Source organism: Agelaius phoeniceus, chromosome 2, assembly GCF_051311805.1.
Source record: "Agelaius phoeniceus isolate bAgePho1 chromosome 2, bAgePho1.hap1, whole genome shotgun sequence".
NCBI lineage: Eukaryota > Metazoa > Chordata > Aves > Passeriformes > Icteridae > Agelaius > Agelaius phoeniceus.
The window spans coordinates 73,774,395-73,792,895 of record NC_135266.1 but is presented as its reverse complement, the minus strand read 5'-3'; the positions used below and the strand labels follow the sequence as shown (position 1 = coordinate 73,792,895).

Here is an 18,501-nt window from a genome sequence, read left to right as displayed (position 1 = left end):
CTTCACTGTATACAATAATACGCATGTCAGCTCTGCAGCTAACAATTAATTGCTTGCATAGGGTTTGTACTTATCCTCATAAAGTGTCTTGTTATCTACTGGTTTAAATGCTGTGGTAGAATGTCCTGCCACTTAGCACTTCAGTGAAGCATCTAGGGTTTTCAACTTTGTCCTGTCCCATGCAGTGTCGAGTTTTTTTCTGTGCTTCTTTGCTGTTAAGACAGAGTGTCCTTCCTGTCTTCCTTTTTATCTTGGTAGTACAATGAACTACAAAATCTGCCACTTCCTGTTGTTTTTACTGTTTTATAAACTCTTATATCCAAGTGTCTGTTTCAAGAGTAAGTACTCTTGACAGAGTCAGTAATTGTTAGAGTTGAACAGCCCACTTACATTGAAATGTTAGAAATACTGACTTTTTTTTTTTTTTAATTTTGGTCACTTTTAAAGAGAAGTTCTGTGGTTTCAGCCAGACCAAACTGGTTTAATAGTGAAGTTTCTTCATCATATAGTAAACCACTTCTGTTAGGTTCAGATAATACTCAGTTTGGTATTAAGTAATCTCTGATCGTACTGTTGTCTCCTACTGTGCACACTTCTACAAATGGAGATAGGTAGATGCTTTTTATCCCATCTAACATGGTTAAAAGACCAAAATCTTTATCAACCAAGGAATAATCATTTCTTCTTTCTTCCTGCTTAGTGATATGGGGAGGTTTTTTGAGACCTTTTGGTATTTATGACTCCAAGTGTCTTGCATCACTTATGCAAACTGAGTCCTAGAAACTTTCCTGTTCTGCCTTCTCTTTTACTGTTTATTCACTCCTGCTGTCTGGAACCATTTATTTTGCTATTTCTTTAAAAGTCTTGTCTTCCAACTGTAGAATTTGCTGCTGTTCAGTAAAAATGGTGGTACCAGATTCCTTAGACATCTGAATATAGTTCATCATAACTGTTAAGAATACTATTATGTAGCTATTTTAGAAGATAAAAATAGATGGGTCCATCAGAAATGTTAAAATGGCTTTGTAGTTCTGAAGAAGGCTACATAGGCAGTCAAATGTGAGCTGTGATTTGTGTGGGAGCACAGGAGCTTCCTGGAAAGAGGAAGCAAGGAGGTTGCATGACTAGGTATCATAGTTATGATGGAGGTAACCACATCCATGCACTGGTGTACCTGGAGTAATTACCTGGATGGGGTTGGAGGAAAGAGAGAAAAGGCAGAACAGAATCAGCTGAAACATTCAGTTAGTGTAGAAGTAACTTGCTTTTTGAGGCAGGTGTTTTCAGCTCTGCCTTTCTCAGAGACAGGAAGACAAGTGTCTTGAGTGTGGGAACAAAGCCTGCAAAAAGAGCACTGGCAGTTGGGGATGCCAGGGAAAAGTACTGGACAAGTTATCGATCTAGCTGTTTGCAGAGTTCAGCTGATGGAATGTAAACTAACTCACTTGGTGTTCAAGGCCCACAAAAGCAATTGCTTCATCTTTTCCTCTGAGGACTTGGGCAAGTGCTTTTAAGGAAGAGTTTACACTTGTTACTCTTGGGGGAGGGATGATTTGGATGCAATATTTTAAGAGAAAATAAATTATACAATGTCTTCTTTGCTGGTACAGATTCTACTGATATCTGGTTCTTTTCTTAGACTTGCATGTTGCCTCAGGTTCCATCAGACCATCCTTTCAGATGAATCTGAAGTAGTTTAGCTGCTATTTTCTTGATGACCTTTCTGAGGGATCTCAGTTATCATAAAATTCCATGTAGCAAATGCATCTGCTTTTCTACTTACAGAAAATGCTGTTTTCTTTCTCCTTTTCTGTTTGAATACAGGTGTACTAAGTTTCTGTCCTGGAATTTCCTGGTGGTTTTTTTTAATTCTAATCTAAACCTCTTATTCTGTAAAGCTACCAGGGAGGTTTGCCTGGATTGAGAAGCATTTAACAATATGTTTTTCCATGGAGTTTTCACTACAAAGGATTTTCTTTAACTGGAAGCAGATCTTAGGGCTGCTACATAGCATTGTGGCAATCAGCTGCTGTTCTGATATTTTCTGTTGACTGGCCCTTGCATGGGAGAAGCTGTAGCAAGAATGCTCTCTTACACCTTGGCATATCCTTCATCATGCTCTCTTAGCCTTGTCAAGGCAGACAAAGCAGATGATGCTGCTTTTTTTTCAGTCAAGAATAAAAGTGTCTAGCACAGATGCCTAGATTCAAGGCAGTAGTAGCGTTATTGAAGTACTGTTGCAGCCAGAAGATTGAAGAACAGAGGCTCTCATTAGTCCCAAGCAAGCAGAAATGAGGCTTCTAATATGCTGTGAACTTATGGTATTGGTCTAACATTTATTTTGGAGTTTGATCTTTATTCTTTGTAGGGTACATGCAGCAAGAGCTCTAGACTTGAGCTTACATGATCCTTTCAGTAAGATGTAAAGGAAGGTCAAGATTCCTTCTAAAGTCATAATTGCTGATAGTAGCAAGAATAAAAATTCCTCACAAACCTTTCAAGTGAATTTTTTTCCCAGGAATTAGTATTTTTGTTGAAACAATTCTTTTAGATCTGGAATATGCCACATTCATCTGCTTTGTCTTGCATTTGGATAGCTGCTTCTGTAGTTGCCCATTCGAGTCGAACACTGTCCTAGTGAATGGAAGGAATAGTTGAAATATATCTACAACTCATGACTTGCAAGAGTTTTCATTGTTTAATGTCTGTTATCTCTCATGAGATGCCTATCATGAAATAGACCTTCTGGAATTAAGTCTCTAAGGATATACGAGCAAGTCATGAAAGATTGAGTGAGTTTAGAATCAAATACAATGAGAAGAATTTTCAGACTTCTTCATCAGCCATAGACTTGATCCTTTGGAAGAGGTCAAGCATGCAATAGGATCTAGCAAAAATTAGGTCATCTCAATGCAGAAACTAGGTGTAGTAGTGAAGGAGAGATGTAGTCAGGCTACTGTGCATCAGGCTTTTCCTCAGAGGGCACTGGGCCTTTATTAGCTTGAAATGTTGCTTCTGGATTAGCTTCGTTTATTTATACTTAGTAACTTAGATACAGTTTTCCTTACTAATTTGATTGTGTTTTAACTTCAATTTTTCTTGAAATCACAGTCCTCAAATGTGCATGTTTTCATAGGATGCTGTAGATGTGAAGTGGGAGGAAAATGCTTGATACTTTCTCTTGCAGATTGGTTTTGTGTTAGTTTCACCTTTGAAGGAAACTTGAAACTGAAGCTAGTTTGAATTTGCAGGTTTTGTCAAGAGGCAGGAGCACAAGATGAAGCTAAGACTTGATCTGAAATGGAAGCTAATTGCCCAGAAAACAGCTTTGGAGAAAAATACTTGGGCATCCCAGTGGAGAAGCTGAACTGGGGTTAGGAGTGTGCCCTTGAAGGAAAGATGGCCAGCTGGGTCCTGGGTTGTCTCATAAAATGCCTGACCTCTGGAGGTCATCTTGTCCACCCCCAGCTCAAACAGGGTCACCTGGAGCAGGTCCTTCAGGAACACATCCATTTAAGTTCTTTAGTGTCTCCAAGGATATTAGCAAGAGTACAGCCAGCAGGTTAGGGGAGGTGATCTTTTTGGGCCACCCCCCCATCCTTCTGCTCTTGAGACTTCATCTAGAGCATAGTGGGCAGTTTTGGATTTGACAGAATGAAAGGCATTGTCATGCTGGTGGAAGTTCAGTGGAGGGCTACCAAGATGCTTAGATGGCTGGAGAACCTGACTTGGTAGGACAGGCTTGGGAGATGTTACTTTGTTCAAGCCTGAGAAGCATAAAGGGGGATGAGTTATCTAATGGGAGGAGACAGAGGAAGACAAAGTTGAACTCTTAACAAGAGACACAACTTGAAAACAAGGGGAAACTTACTTAGGTAAAGAAAAAGGTGGTTTGTTTTTGTTTTTTGTTGTGGGTTTTTTTTTCAGTTGGTTGGTTGGTTTTTGGTGGTGGGGTTTTTGGTTTTTTTTGTTGTTTTTTTTTTTGGGTGTGTGTTTTGTTTTGTTTTTTCCTCTCCTATAAGGATGGTGAAATCCTCCTGAGGGGTTTTGGGAGTGTTTGTCCTTGGAGATGCTCAGATTTGACCGGACAAGATCCTGAGCAAACACCTGGACCTGCTTTGAGCAGGAGGCTGCATTTCACCTCAGGAGGTCTCCTCCAGTGTATATGATTCTGTGATTTTCTTCTGAAACAAAGAAGGAAGCAGTGATTTTTAAAATAAAGCCTCAGGAGTTTTGTGTTATTTGTTCCCTCTTTACTTAGTTACTAGTGAAAATTTTGGTATTTTGTTCTGGTTTTCCTCTGCTGGTGAAGATCTTTTTGCATCCTGCTGTGAAATATCAACAACAATGATACAATTTTAAGTTTTCCTTCATTTCTTTTCTAAACACCCACTTTTCCTTGAGGGTGGTTAAAATATTAAATTAAGTATGTACTGTGGTAAGAACTTGAGAAAGCTGTAATGGTACTGATTAGGGATTGAAACTCCTGCAGTGATGTAAGTGGGCATAAATGGAAGAGTAAGACCAGGGCAGGAACTTAGAATATTTTCCTCTGAGCATTCTCTTGGCTTCTGACTCTCTAGAGGTCAGGGCATCCCTTGAACTTCATGTGATGTTCCTGTATGCTATTTTTGGCAAATCTCTTTAATTAGTGCTTTTCCAGTCTCCTTGTGCACGTATGCAAACAGTTTTTCCATCCATGGCTCTTGTTGGTAAGAGGTTCTGCTGACCTGCTATTGGTCACATGAAGAAATGTCTCCTGTTTATTTTCAAATTTCTGTTGATATTCATGTGATTTTTTTGTAGTTTTTAATATTAGAAAATACACTGAGCAGTTGATCCATTGTGCCCCACATAAAACCAATTTTGGTTCTGTCATTATTCTCCTAAGCTATCTTGTTTCCAGGCCAAAAATCCTTACCTCATAAGAATGCTCTTTGACCCTCTGTATTTCCTCTCCTTAATTTTAGTGTATCTTCTCTTTGTCTATGGCAGCTAGAAAGATGCTTTGAGAGAAAGGATTCTCAAATGTTACTTTTTCTGCAGAATGAAGTTAATACTGCAGATTCTTAGAGATGAAAGAGATTATGTTGGGAAGAATTTGAGAGTAGAAATGTAAGTTAGCTAAGAAATTTGATAGTCTCATCTGGAAATTTCACACTTATGAACAAAATAAAAATTCTTGGTTTGCATTATGGGTATTCAAAAACATTAGAGATATAGTGAGGCTCTCTGTTGATGTTGTCAGTGGAGGAAGTTGTTGGGTTAGATTCTCTCAAAAATAAATGTTTGAGACACATGTATAGCACTGATTGAATACTTTCAGGTATGCATTATTCTTTCTTTAATAATAGTGTGGTACTCCCTGGGTTTTTTAAAATGATTTTAATGCTCAAACTTGGAAGTTTAGGGAGTGCTGGAAAGATAATAAAAATGCAAGAAAAATGTTTCACTTGAGGGAGATGCCGATTACAATGTTTTGGGAGCAATACATTTAAAGAAGGGTTAGACCTTCTAATTTTCTTTTTTTCCACCATGCCCTGTCTTCTTCACTTGTGTAACAATATGTTTAAATTTCTAATAATGTTGAAATGCTCAAATATTCTTTTTAGTTGTTATTACAAGAATAAAATGAGAGCTTTGTTATTACAGTTTTGCTCTTACCCACAGAATCTTCTGCATAGTTGGCATGTTTTTTGGAAACTCTTAGTCTTTGTAGTCTTGATAAACTAGATCTAGGTTTGTTAGGTTATTACTAGATAGAAATAAATTTCTTCTTGCTTTTAAATCTAAAGAGATGGGGTGAAGTCAGTGAACAACTGTATTTAGAAGATGTATGAAATTCGGAAGTGATTGACATGCTGTTGCACTGTTTTTTCTATGCATGATCCTTTTTTGATATCACATAAATGATGAGGTATTTGAGATGCTGGTTAGCAAAAGCTATTTCCTCTTTCAAGGAATTTTTGTTGAAACACGTAGTTTACTGACACAATGAATTTTTTTCTGATTATGCTCTGATCAGTTTACTATAAATTCATTTATTAAAACTTATACTTTTGTCTTGCTGTCTCTTGAAATCACTGTAGCCTCTGTTGGATTTCTCTTTTGGATATGGGACTTGTGAAAGCTTCATTTGCCTGTGTGTTGTTTTCTGATCATATTGCTGAATGCTCTTAGTTATTTGCCAGCATATTTGCATCAATGCTTCTAGATTTACATTTTGGGTTATTCTGTGGCTCCCAAGGCTATTTGTGCAAGCAGATTTTTTTGTGGTGGTTGTTCATTAAGCATGTTCCAAGAAATCAAGTCCTTTGTAAGTTGTAGCCTCCTCCTGTATTATTAGCAATATATCTCAGAGGTTTCTGGATGCCCTCCTCTTGTTTATTAGCCTGCCAGAGGAGATGAATGTATAGCAGCAGAAGAGTTCCAGCTCAAAGAACAATATAACTGCTACATTTTGGTCCTGGTACTAAGTGTGAATTTTGCCAATTTTAGGAAGATAATGATATCCTGAGTAACTTGTTTAAAGGCAAATGGAAAAAAATTAAAATAGGAAGGAAGTATCCTAGAGTTGTATTTTATACCTTCTTCTAGGTAGGAGCTTGGTATCTTGACAGGTACTCCTTTCTGGAGGAAATCTCCAGCAAAGGTTTCATCAAAACAGCATGTGGAAATTGTGAAGTTGTGTGGAAATTTTACTGGACTCTGCAAGGTGCTGCATCTGTTTTTGTGTCACAGGCACGTGTGGATTTGCATGTTTTTATGTGGATGCTCTTAGAATAGGAAAGATGACATTATAAACCCAAAAATTTCATCTCTAGCTGTCTGTAAGATTGGATTTAACTAGTTTTGAAATTTAGCTACTGAAAAATAGGAAGAGCAAAGATATGCTCTGAAGCTTTTCTCGCTTTGAACAAAGGGAAGCACCTATGAAACATGCTTTGTCTTTCCTTCTCCTTTCCATCCTTGAGAATAGGGAAAGAGGGAGAGAGAGTGCTAAAATAATTTCTTTAGAAGGGAAGAGATCTTAAGTGCCTAAGTGACAATTTTCTAATAATAAGGTGAGAGTCTGTCTAGTAGGCGGCCCATCATGTTTGGTGAGGAATTTTCTCCATCACTGTCAAAACCCTGATACTATTTCTATGGGCAGAGAAGGTGCCTAGATATTTTTTCTGAAACCTGCTTTATCATGCTTGAGATATTTGCCTAACACTGGCATATGTAATACATGTAGCACATCAGAATTATTGATTTTGTATGTTGACTGTGTCATTGGTATTCCTGCTCTGTGCAGCTTTTTCTGTGCTTTTTATAGAACGTTTGTTCCGTTCTGTGGAAAACTGCTGATGAACTGACTGCTGTGTTGAGAGATATCAAAATCGAGTCTTTTATCAGGTTCATGGAGTCACACTTGAGCATAGAACCTCTGCAGTGTGTTCCTCCTGCTTGCAGGATTGGAGATAGAATTTTTTTCTCCCCAGAGTTTGTTTATTCTTCATATTCATAACTTTGCTGTGCAGGTGACTGCACAATGGAGCAGATTGCCCAGAGAAGTTATGGAGTCTCCCTCACTGGAGATATTCATGAACCATCTGGGATGCAATCCTGTGCCATGTGCTCTGGGCAGACTCTGATTGAACAGGGAGGTTGGACCAAAAGGAGTCTTCTCTAAGCTTACCCATCCCATGAATCACGTTAGCCATGCCAGATTCCTGTTACTTTCCTTACAACCACTGTCCCATCAACAAGGAGAGAGGAATAGAGTTCTTTGAAACTCTTCAATTCAGCACAACTTGTTGCACACTCTTTCCACAGTCCAGTTTGCAGACAGTGAGATTTGGGATGGAATTGGGATGGTTTGGTTGGTTTGAGTTTTTTGAAGGGTGTGTGTGTATGTGTGTGTCTTTACACAGAAGGTTATTTTTAGCTAGCTTTTTCCCAGCAGTAAAAGACACAACCTGAGTGCTGAATGCTCTTGAGAGGATGATCAGGAGAGTTAATATAGGAAGGATCTGATGAGAGAGCAGATGATAGAAATAAAACTTATCATTTGTTTTATTTTGTTTTTTGTTTTTAGACTATAAATTAAATTAAAAGCCAAGCATAGTTTTAACTAATGCATTGTTTTGCTTTGTTTTATGTTTTAGAAATGTGGCAAATTAACATCTTGTACTGGCTGCAGAGCTCAGTGCAGGTTTTTTGACATGACTCAGTGCATAGGACCTAATGGATATATGGAGCCATACTGCTCAACTGTATGCATGAACACACACAAATCAAAATATGCAAAATCACAAAGTAAGTGAAAAGGATGATGGGTTTTCATCACTGCTAAGAGTAGACTTTTTTAAAATTTGAACACTGGGGGTGGGTGCATTTGTTTTACAGTTAGTCTCTGCAGATGTGACTTTATAGTTTTTAACTTCATTAAAAAAAACCCCAAAACATCTTCTGTTGAACACCAGTAAATGAACCCGTGAGGATTAATTTTCCTCACTGGGCTTTTTTTTTGTGATGTTGGAAAGAATTTTCAACTGTCTTAAGGCTTCCTATGAAAAAAATGCTGAAGCATAATGTGCTCCACTGTGTCACAGGAAGATAGTGCAGGTTTTTTGCATATGAATTCATATTCTCTGAATTCTCATATTAATCCCACCCTGGATTTTTTTTTCAGTCAAGCAGGAGATGGATAAGAAGGGAGATAGTTATAATGCATATAGATATTCTCTAGGTAAAGTTTTTGATCCAGTAAATAATTCAAAACATGTTTTCTTCAGTATGCAAAGCAGATCTCAACTTGAAGTTGAAAATGCTCCACTGAATTTTATGGAAGAAAGTGTTTTCATCTTTAGTACTGATCTTTAGTGAAAGTATTTATCCAGACTTCTGTAATTTTTTTTTGCTTTGTGTGACTTGTAGAAGCTGACTGGAAAACAGACTTATCTTAGTTTTCAGCATTAAAAAGCCAAAAAGGGCTCACCTGTAATACTCTTTTTTTTCCCTATTATTTTCTGTTTATTTTGTTTGTAAACTGCGTTTTTCTTTTAGGTATGGAAATTATTTGCCACTTTTGTAAGCGAAACTCTTTACCTCAATATCAAGCCACAATGCCTGATGGAAAACTGTACAACTTTTGCAGTTCCAGTTGTGTAGCTAAATTTCAGGTTAGCTGTTGTGTTAAATCTTTTCCTCCCTAAATATTTGTGTGCCTGTGTTGGTGTTAAGTATTTGAATATTAAGCTAACTTGCTTGTGTATACATGCTTGAGAGTTACAATTAACATAGCAAGTGCTCCTGGCTCATAATATTTTCTTTGATCAAAGGGCTGTTTCATAGTAACACTAGCTGCTGTCTTAAGCTTATAAAAACTTACCAGTTTCTGCTTTATATTAGAAAGCACAAAGCTGTATCACTGCTCATCTTCTTTTTACCACCTTAGCCTCTTCATGGATGTGAGCCTTGCTGTTTTACATTGAAGGTCAACAAATTTAGCTTCTTTTGTACTAAACTCAATAACAAAATTCTCATATTGCATGTAGAACTAACAAAGGTTTGCCATGGAGAAAAGTGATTCCTTCTGAAATGGAAGGTTAGAGCCTTAACCATTTTGTTTATGGACAATAGTAGCTGTTTAAATTGTGGCCCTAAACTGGGGGGGTTGCTAGGCTAATGGCATGCACTCTGGATGAGGCTGCTCTGCTTGTTGAAAGTGTCATATTTTCAGCATGAATCAAGGTTAAAGCATAAGTGAAACATGTCATAGCCATTAATCTCTTGGTGATCAAAGGATATTTTAAAAGAATATGTTTGAATTTTTGTATGTAAAAGCATTTTTCCCAGATTTACGCAGGATAATTGATAATTGCTTCCTCATGTGTTGTTGAAGAATTACACCCACACAGGGTTTTCCCATTTGTCATTGAACTTTGCTGTTTTCTGTCAACTGGACAGCAAATTGGTCTTCTAATTGCTTCTTTAATATGCCCTGGGTAGGACCTCTGTCATGTAGCCATGTTCTGTGTTTCCTTCATAACCAGTTTGGTAGGTGTCTGTCAGTGGAACTGATTAACAGAATACCTGTGTATTGTTAGTATGTGATGACAGACTGTAATACTTAGTGCAAACTCATCTGACATCTATTTTATTGTACGTGATTTTACAATCAATTGCATCCCCAAGAACTCTCAGAACAAATACAGCCAGGGAATGACAAATTCAACCTGGGCCTTCTTGGATTTGCACATCAGTCAGCATTAAGCAACATTATTGAATAGAGCTGCCAGATCATTTAATGCTGGCTCTGGGTTCGTGGTCTTACTGAGTCCTTGTGCTCATGCTTCTGTTGCAGTCTCAGTGCTGCACATAGATCTCCTGTCAGGGTTGTAGTGAAATTTAATTGAAGCAGCCTTGCAGTCTGTGACTTCTCAGTAAAGACCAAGAATGGGTAGGTTGTTATTTGCTTACAGCTACCACCATTGTTGGATTTCAACTTTTCATAGCTTTTGTGTAGTCACTGTGTAAAAAAATAAAATGTATTCACCATGAGGCTAGAGTTGAATGTATGAGAACAGCTTCTTTGTTCTGTTCATTTAGTATTTAGGTGGAAAGGATGGTATACCACAATGTGAGCACTGTTAGTGTTCCCTTGAGACTTCTCTTGTACCTAAGTGACACGTAAGGTACTGAACCTAAATTGAAAAAATTGTCAATTTACTATGGTGCTCCGTATTTTTCAGTGTTAATGGAGATAACTCTTATTTTAGTTTTCTGGCTTCATATTCATCCCCTTTTCATGCTTTGCCTGCTCTTCCTGGACTTTTTTCTTTAAGGGTTATCCTTCACAAAACTGAATAATTGCTATCTCAGGCCTGTGTTTCTTCCCTTCTGCAGGGGTTTTAGTCCTTTTGGTTTACAAATAGGTACGTTTGTTTTACAGAACTTAAGGATTGATTATAATTGTGTCTTACAAATAACCTTTTGTTTCTAGCTAGTTGTTCTTTTAATGGATTGAAATACTGGAAAGATTCAGCTGAGCTGCATGTTGTACAGTGTATGTCCGTATCTGCATTCTCCTTTGAGCAGCCTGTAAGAGCATTTAGTCTTGTAAGAAAGAGATAACAGCCTGTTTTGTGTGTTTTTGTTTGGTAGTTGGTGGTAGAACAGTGGGACTGAATCTTGTCTTCCACACTCTGTCTTGGAGGTTGTTAATGCAGAGTTAAAGATGGAACTGTTCCCAAGGTGTATTGTTTTAAACCAGTATTGATACTGGTACTTTTACTGGGTCAGTTGAAGATCTTGCTGTTAAGGGAAAAATAAACTATTGATTATTTATTGTGAACATGGAAGCAATAACACAAGTGTCTTCCCAGAGTTAGCAGCTGTGTAAGTGTCTGACAGTACAAGCTGTCTGGCAAAACACAAGTCTGTGCAAAATTTGTGCTCAAGCTTTAGTTGGTTTGGGCTTTGCTTCCAATTAATGGATGTATCTGGAGAATTGTAGGACCAGTATGGGTAAGAATTACAAGTACAATAGTTTTTAGCAGGTTACTCTCCCTGGTTATTCACTAATGCTGTTCTCTTTCACCATTGTGTTGGTGCCTGGGAGTGTTCTTGGCTATATATGTTGCATGTCTCTTATACATGTGTGTGCACACAGACAAATACTCTTCTAAATTTGATAATAATAAAAATATGCCTTCCATGCCTATGCTGGAAGGTCTGTGTGTGCATGAATGCAGGGGAAAAGTTTGTTTCCTTCCCTATTTAATTTAGTTCCATTGATTTTGCTTGTGGAACAGTCCTAATGAATGACAGCATGTAGAAGATTTCTCATAAGTGGTTCTCTCATGTGCATTAAGAAAAACTTGTTTCTTTCAAAGCTTTGAGGTTTTTTTCTCAGCTGGAAAAAACAGCTAACCTCAATTTGGCTGCCTACTAGCTCTTCCACGTGTACACTTATGTACAGAAATGTTTCCACAATTTGATTTCATGTTGCTGTGAGCAAGGATAATCTTCTGTCACATAAGCTGCAGGGGCAGGGCTGAAGATGCTGTGGTGGCCTTCTCAGAAGATCCTGGGCTGTGCCTGCCTAGTGTTCATCATTAAACTGGCATCTTAGAGCAGTTTGAGCTGGTTGCATTGAAGGCTGAAGAGGGCTTTACAATGGTTTTTTGCTTTGCTTGCACTTCTCATGCTTTTGTTATTCAGGGCAGGCTCTCAAAAGAACAAACATAGGTACATAACTTCAAAGATGTCTTTGATACAACACAGCACAGATAAAGCTTTGTGTTCAGGGTGACTGGTGAAAGATTTTAATGAATTTATCATCTTTTTTCCTTTTATTATTCCTTATCTGTAATTATGCTCCCAAATAATTCCTGAGGGTACTTTAAGTACCTTGTAAGTTAGAAGTAAAGCAAGATGGTGAAAATACTACATGCATGTCATCTTATCTCAAATTATAATGCAGAAGCAGTCTTTAATTGTAAGCAGAATAATTGAAACTTTAAAGAGGCATACAAAACAATGTTTTCATTAACTTGATTTAAAAACCATCTTCTGCTTGGTTTAGAACTTTCAGTAATATAAATTCAGTTCTTTACAGATTTTTCTGGAAAAATAGTTAATTAACCAGAGGATCTCATGATAAAAAGAGTTGATTTTGGGGTTTTTTAGAAGTAATAATGTTATTACTTCTAAATATAACTACTTATAAGTTATTAAACTTATATTTATAGTTATGCCTAAGTTTCCTTTAAAACAAATACTAATTTGAAATAGTCTCAGACTTTGTTGTTCTCACTTCTCTAGCTTTTTGTTATTTTTCAATTATCAGCTCCCTAGACTTTGTGAGTCTGAGTTTCTACCCCAGTAAACAGTAATGGAAAGAAATAAAAGAAGGTAACTGTGGCATACCTCAGAAAACAACTGAAAACTATGTTTTACTTTTAACTTATAGCCCTCACAATAGGGTGTTTGGGTCCCATATTTAAAAATAACTATAGATGTGAAAGATAAGGGTTGCTTTTCATTTGATGACCATTTAGTATATTTCATCTTCATTCATCTCTCTGTCTTCAGTGTTTCTGTACAAGTTGTCACATCTGCTAGTTCTTTGCATCTCCTTCATTCCTGAGCTGGAGATGCTGGGTATTCCTGAGTTCTTTTCATTTTCAATGAGAGCTTCTAGGGCTTCCATAAAGCACAGAGCAGCATGTGTCAAGCACGGTGTTTGCTCTGTGAGGACACCTGCAAAAGCAGAAGTGCACGGGTTGGACCTTGCAGTTAAATATGCCTTTGTGGCTCTCATGTTTTTGCAAATCTTCAGCTATTTAGAGCAGCCAAAGTGAAGCAAACCTTGCTGAGCCACAGGGACATTTGCTGGATATAAGGGGAGAAATATGATAATATTGTGTGTAGGCATCAGAAAAAAAGTTGTTGTAGAAGTTTATGTATATATAAGTTGTTACAGGCTGATAGGCCATTGAGTAAAGGTGTCATCTTTCTGCTGCCTGGCAGTTGGGTCTCAGGTCCTGCCTGTGATTGTGGAATATGCATGACCACTTAATATCTGCAGACTCATGACACAGGATTAATGCATCTGCATAAAATGATACTGTTTGCACTGCCTGCTAGCACTCAGCAGTAGCAGCCCACATAGATCAGGGTTTATATCAGCAACAAGTCTCAACATAGTTTTAATTTATTTTTTAGTGTAGGTGAACCCTTACTAACATGAGAGTCTGAAGTATCCTGTAACAGAAATGTTTTGAGTTTTCACTGTTACACAGTGGAGAGGTAGTAACAAATCTGTCTGAAGAGAAATTGTCTTTAAATATATTTGTTCTGTTGCAAATAGTGTGGGAAAGTTTGTTGAGAAGACAGATGTAAGAAAGTTGTCCTCAATTCAAGTGTCTGTGATTCCTGCTGATTCAGATCTTTGTCTTGAACATCACATCTATAACACACCAATAGTTCTTGCTTATTTAGGGAATTTGCAAAAACACTCTGTTCTGTTGGCACATATAAGACACACTGAAAGATACAGGTACTGTATAATTTAGTTCTTTTATCTACTGACTGCTGCAGAAATGCACTAAAGAAATTTCTCAGAGAATTAAATTCTCATACTTACACATACAATCTTAAGTATTTTTCTCAGTTTTAAACCCCTGGATTGTTTTGGGGCTGGTTGTGTGAATAATTGCATCTTCCTGCCATGGGATTGAGGCTACTTACGGCTGTTAGCTAGTTTATTCTTAAACTGAGTTGATGTGAGGTTTCTCACTGAAAGCCTTTTACTTTAGTAGTTGTATTTTCAAGTGGTATGCTTGCATAAGATGTTGATAATCTGCCTTGGTGAGGTTTGGCTTTGAAAACATTTGTTTGTTGGTCTTTGTCTGTCACCAAAACAATACAAGCTGTGAAATGTTTTTATCTGAAAATATGTTTTGTGATTAACAAAAGCATTCAGTTTGGGGATATTTTTTTGTTTATTTTTACAAAAAATGCGTTAACCCTTAAATAAAAGGCATAAGAAAGGTAAGGTAAAAAAATATGACTTAAAGTAATTATGGTGGAAGTAAGGGTAATGATTCAAAGTTGAGAAATCTGAGATGACATGGGAAAAGGAATTAAGGTAAAGAACCAACCTGCTGTGCTTTTGCCAGAAATGTTCTTGAGCTTATAAATAAACTCCTGAATTCTCAAAACACTGTAAGCTTAATTGAAAAAAAACCCCACATTTTAAAAGTAACTTGTTTTTCTTAGTGATGTATGTATATATATTTATGTTTTTCAGACGCTCAGTGTTCAGTCTTCAACAAATGGTCAGTTCGTCTCTCCCAGTGATATTCAGTTGAAATGTAATTATTGCAAAAGTTCTTTCTGTTCAAAACCAGAAGTACTGGAATGGGAGGTAAGGGGGATGTTGGTGTTATTCTTAGAATGGTGATGTGTTTAAAAGTTTAAACTTAGAACTGTAATACAGTTTTTCTAGCTATTTTATAAAGTATTGAAGTTTCTTTTAAAAAGCTCAGTTAAAATCTACCTGGTTCTGTAGAATATAATTTAATTTCAGTATGGATAAAAGCAGAAGTCTTTGTTCATAAATATCTGTGTAATTTTAAAAAATGTATTTTCTCAGATGAGCTGTAAGTCTGGAATCTGCTTTCATTGTAGATATGAAGTACCATTATTACCCTTCTTTATGAACGGAGAGAAGTATCTAAAGAGGATATGCTGAGATTGAGTGGCATATTTTCTGTTCAGTGTTTTCATGTGAAATTATGAGTATTTGTAGCACTGTCAGCTTAATTGGTATTTGTAAATTTTTAGCATTAGAAGTCACACTCTAATTATGCGTTTGCACTTCAGTTTACTTTGTAAATTGTCTTAATGGCAACTGTCAGTTCAAGTTGCACTAGTTAGACCTTAAGATTTTATCCATTAACCTTATTCATGATGCTTTGCAACTTTGCATTTAGAACAAAGTGTATCAGTTCTGCAGCAGAGCATGTTCTGATGATTATAAGAAACTGCACTGCATAGTTACATACTGTGAATACTGTCAGGAAGAGAAAACGCTCCATGAAACAGTGAATTTCTCTGGTATCAAAAGACCCTTTTGCAGTGAAGGTATGTATGTGTTTGGTTTTTTCCTGAGGTATTGGTTATTCTACTGCAGTTTACTTACTTTGTTTATATGTTAAGATTCAAGGTTACAACTCATTCTGTTGTACTTGCGGCTAAACTAGAAGTCACTTCATTACTGTTATTGAAGTCATTGTAGCTGGTATTATTAGTGCAGGTACTTTTTAATTTATCTGAGCTGCCTTTAGAGCTTTTCACCACTTAGTCTAGGTTAGGGGTAGCATTCTTCAGTGTGTGTGTGTGTGTAAATACATACACCTTTATGCACTTTGCATACATACATATGCACAAAATATTACACATTCATTTTAAAAATGTATGCAGTAGTGCATATACAACATTACCTGCACTGATGAACACCAAACTTTCTCTTTGATTAGCAGTTTCTAAATTAAGTATAACAGTAAGAGTTCTATGTTGGCTTAGAATGGATACTTAAGCAATAACTTGAATGATGCCTATTGCTGTGTGTTGATTACTGTCACTACAATTTGCTAGACTAATTACTTGAATTTTCAAAAAGAAAACAAAGTAAAAGGGAACTCCATGGGCCTGGGTTTCTTCTAAGTTGCATTAAAGCATGGTTTCAATAGAAAATAGAAAAACAGATTTTTAACAAGGACCTATCCTTTCCACTTCTGGTGAGCTCTTCTTTGGTACTGGTATTTAATCATGATCTTAGAAGTTTACCTACAAGTTTGGATGACCTATTATTCCCAAATATGGTGAATATTTTTTTCTTTAGTTATAACAGCAACACTTTCAATGTCATTTGATAAGACCTCTGTGGAAGATTTCTATTTGCAGGCAGATGAAATAGTAGATATGGGAGTTTACTTGTAGGAGGATCCTGTTAAGCTGGAAAGGGTTGGAATGCAGGGCTGAAGGCAATCTTTCGTCCATGCCATTCCCTTACAGCTCGGGACTCTGCAGTCTGTTGTTTCTGGACAATGGAGTGTGTTGTTCTGGACTGGAAAGTGATAGCTGGAGGGTAAAAAACAGACACATGAAGGCCCAGCCTTACAGTGTATCAGCTCAGCAACCTCTAGCTAGAAATTGTTTCTGTAAATGAAACAATTCCACAGAATACATTCAAACAAGAGCAAGATACTTTTCTGGAGATTAAAAATATATGCTTCTATTACTGTGACTATTTATTACTCCTTCAGTTTAAAGCTGGGGGGGCTGTCACAATGAAATGAGTAGGATTCATAATGCCACCTATGCCATTACTACTTCTGTATGAGGAGGCTTGAAGTAAGTGAGGACTTGTGTTTCCTATGGGAAAATTTGAGGAAGAAAAGATATAAAAACAGTCTCTCCTGTTTAAATAGAGATACTGTGTGGGAGGAATATGTTGCCAGGTGTATAGGTGCGGGTCTTGAGTTTGCAGGTGCTGGGCTGCCAGCTCAAGGATAAATACTAAATTTGTGATGGTGAATGTGCAAAATGTTACCATATAGACAAAGTTTATCAGCTTGCTGCTGAATCACTGAGTAATAGAGAGAAGATAGTCAAAAGCACCATTAAGTAGATCATAACTTGAATAAATACAGTGTATACCTGCCAGCTGTAGGTGAGGTCTACTTTGTGATGCATATGACAAAGAGCTGTACGTGTTCCTCTTGCAAATAAACCAATGACCTGGACAGAAATTCTGAAGGAACCGTTGACCATTTATTTTGAAGGAAAACCATCAGTTGTCATCGATGACTGCAGAAACAGTACAATCCAAGAATGAATCATGCTTTGATCTGATGTGGGAAAGACAGGGCCAGGACTTTTGGTGGACTTCTGGAGGTCAACAAATAGAAGTTCCATCATCAGATGTGATAGATTTTTCCCCCTTTTCCAGGCACCTAAATATCATTGGTTTGTCCTTAATTTCAAAGTCTTTTTCCAGATATATGTCCAACTGTTTGTAAGATAACAAAACCAGTTCAAGTACCAAATGTTTTTTGGATGTGGAGGCCATTCCAGTTTTGATATTGCACATTGTTCAAGGAACCTCACCAACACAGATTATTTTTTTGAGCATGCAATTATTCTTCATTGGAAGACAACGTATCACAGTTTGAGAAGGAATAGCCAGAGGTACTCAGTCACAAAAGTTGCTGGCATTTTTGGAAGAAATTGAACCCTCAAGGGAAAATGTGGAGAATTTTCAGGGGAGTGTTTATAAAATGCTCCTAGATAAATTCAGAAATTAAACACGTGTTGAAGTTTCTGCAAGTGTACTTACTTGTTCACCTTTGTGCAGACTGATGGGAAAGCATATATAAGATCAACCACAAATATCCCTTGACTGCTTACAGCTGCTCAGCTGGAGTACTGAAGATGACATTGCTCCCATTCTTCATACCTGAAGGGTTTTTTCACACATGCATATCCATATATAGTTACACACAGACCCTGGCACCCACATTAAAGTCTCGTGGATCAGTATTTCTGTGTGGTTTTATTCCAGCTCTGTTTCTTTATATGTTTCTCTTGAGACACTTCAAAACATGTGCAGGAGGTAGCTGAAACCTCCATTTTAATAAGGTGTGATTAGAACTGACCTAGGTTTTGTGCTGAACATGGTTATTAATTTCCTTCATGCAGTATAGGATGGTTTTTCTGTTTTTGTCCAAAAATTGGATACTATGTGGAGAATGAACAACCCTAACAGAGTAGATGAAAGAGTTTAATCTGTTCCACTGGTGCTGAGGCTGTCCTGGTGTTTTGCCACTAGAATGCTGCATTCCAAAATATCTACGTCTAAATTAAAAAAGATATGTATTATGTATGCTAAATTAAGAAGTAGTTTGTGGATTTTTATGTATGTAGTTACATGAGTGACAATTG

At 37.1% G+C, this 18,501-nt stretch overlaps 1 protein-coding gene across 8 annotated transcripts in view; it reads left to right on the top strand.

Annotated features, from left to right (window-relative positions):
* Positions 1–18,501, top strand: part of ZMYM2 (zinc finger MYM-type containing 2) — an 87,390-nt gene that overhangs the window by 35,547 nt on the left and 33,342 nt on the right. For 7 of the 8 annotated variants that reach the window (XM_054654150.2, XM_054654142.2, XM_077173901.1 and 4 more), the window contains 4 exons: positions 8,151–8,301; positions 9,052–9,167; positions 14,804–14,920; positions 15,489–15,639. In XM_054654150.2, the coding sequence (XP_054510125.2) occupies positions 8,151–8,301; positions 9,052–9,167; positions 14,804–14,920; positions 15,489–15,639 (535 nt within the window). The remainder of the gene's footprint in view (positions 1–8,150; positions 8,302–9,051; positions 9,168–14,803; positions 14,921–15,488; positions 15,640–18,501) is intronic. The other variant, XM_077173905.1, reaches the window with a different exon arrangement.